The 1,209-nt window shown below is 58.8% G+C and overlaps 1 protein-coding gene across 1 annotated transcript; it reads right to left on the minus strand.

Annotated features, from left to right (window-relative positions):
* Nucleotides 1-6: 6 nt before the first annotated feature.
* LOC104916934 (N-acetyltransferase family 8 member 3-like) lies at nucleotides 7-486 on the minus strand (the record flags this gene model as incomplete). Its single annotated transcript, XM_010728006.3, has 1 exon — nucleotides 7-486. A coding segment is annotated over exon 1 (294 nt), but the record flags the coding sequence as incomplete, so codon positions are not given.
* Nucleotides 487-1,209: the final 723 nt, after the last annotated feature.

The raw sequence follows: 1,209 nt of genomic DNA on the forward strand, positions 1-1,209 counted from the left end.
GGAGCCGTGGATGTCGAGCAGATCGGCGATCAGCGCTTCTGTCACGAAGGAGAAGCTGAAGGAGCGTATCACGGGCCAGGCGGCCGCCAGCGCCAGCGCCACGGCTGCCAGCGCCAGCAGCCAGCTGCCAGCTACGGCACGCACGGCCGTGAACAGGGCCAGCAGCCCCAGCTGCACCCGTGCCAGGCACAGCACGTGGCGGTACAGGGCCGGGGCGTGCTCGATGATGCCACGGGCAAACAGGGAGCGCACGGCATCGTAGTCCTCATCGCGGTACAGCCGGATGCGGTACGGAGCCATGGGCACTGGGGCCTGCAGGTCAGAACCAGAGAGTGGTTGGGGTTGGAGGGAACCTTCATGGAGTCACATTGTGCTTAGAGCTGGAAGGGACCTTCATAGAAGCCAAAGGATGGTTGGAGTTGGGAGGGACCTTCATAGAAGCCAAAGGATGGTTGGAGTTGGAAGGGACCTTCATAGAAGTCAAAGGATGGTTGGAGTTGGAAGGGTCCTTCATAGAAGCCAAAGGATGGTTGGAGTTGGAAGGGACCTTCATAGAAGTCAAAGGATGGTCCAACCCCCTCACAAAGAACAGGGACACCCACAGCTCCATCAGGCGCTCAGAGCCACTCCAGCCTGACCTGAATGTCACCAGGGATGGGGCACCCATCACCTCTCTGGGCAACCTGTGCCTCACTTCAAGCACTTGGGACTGTCATAGAGTCACATTGTGGTTAGAGCTGGGAGGGACCTTCATAGAAGCCAAAGGATGGTTTGAGTTGGAAGAAACCTTCAAAGGCCATCAGGTCCTTTTCTACTCCGAGTTCATGAGGCCCCATCTGCAGTGCTGTGTGCAGGTCTGGAGCCCCCAGTACAAGACAGACAGACAGCTGTTGGAGAGGGTGCAGAGGAGCCACAAAGATGAGCAGGGCTGCAGCACCTCCCCACAAAGCCAGGCTGAGGGAGCTGGGCTGTTCAGCATGGAGAAGAGAAGCTGCGGGGTGACCTCAGTGCAGCCTGCGGGACCTCAAGGGAGCCTGCAGACGGGAGGGGATCAGCTCTTGGAAAGGGGAGAAACAGCAGGAATGGTTGGAAGGTGAGGGAGGGCAGATTTCAGTTGGGTGTCAGGGGAAGTTGTTTGCTGTGAGAGTGGGGAGGTGCTGAACAGCTGCCCAGAGAGGCTGTGGATCCCCGTCCATCCCTGGAGGTGTT

This window comes from Meleagris gallopavo, unplaced genomic scaffold, assembly GCF_000146605.3.
Source record: "Meleagris gallopavo isolate NT-WF06-2002-E0010 breed Aviagen turkey brand Nicholas breeding stock unplaced genomic scaffold, Turkey_5.1 ChrUn_random_7180001951472, whole genome shotgun sequence".
Taxonomy (NCBI): Eukaryota; Metazoa; Chordata; class Aves; order Galliformes; family Phasianidae; genus Meleagris; species Meleagris gallopavo.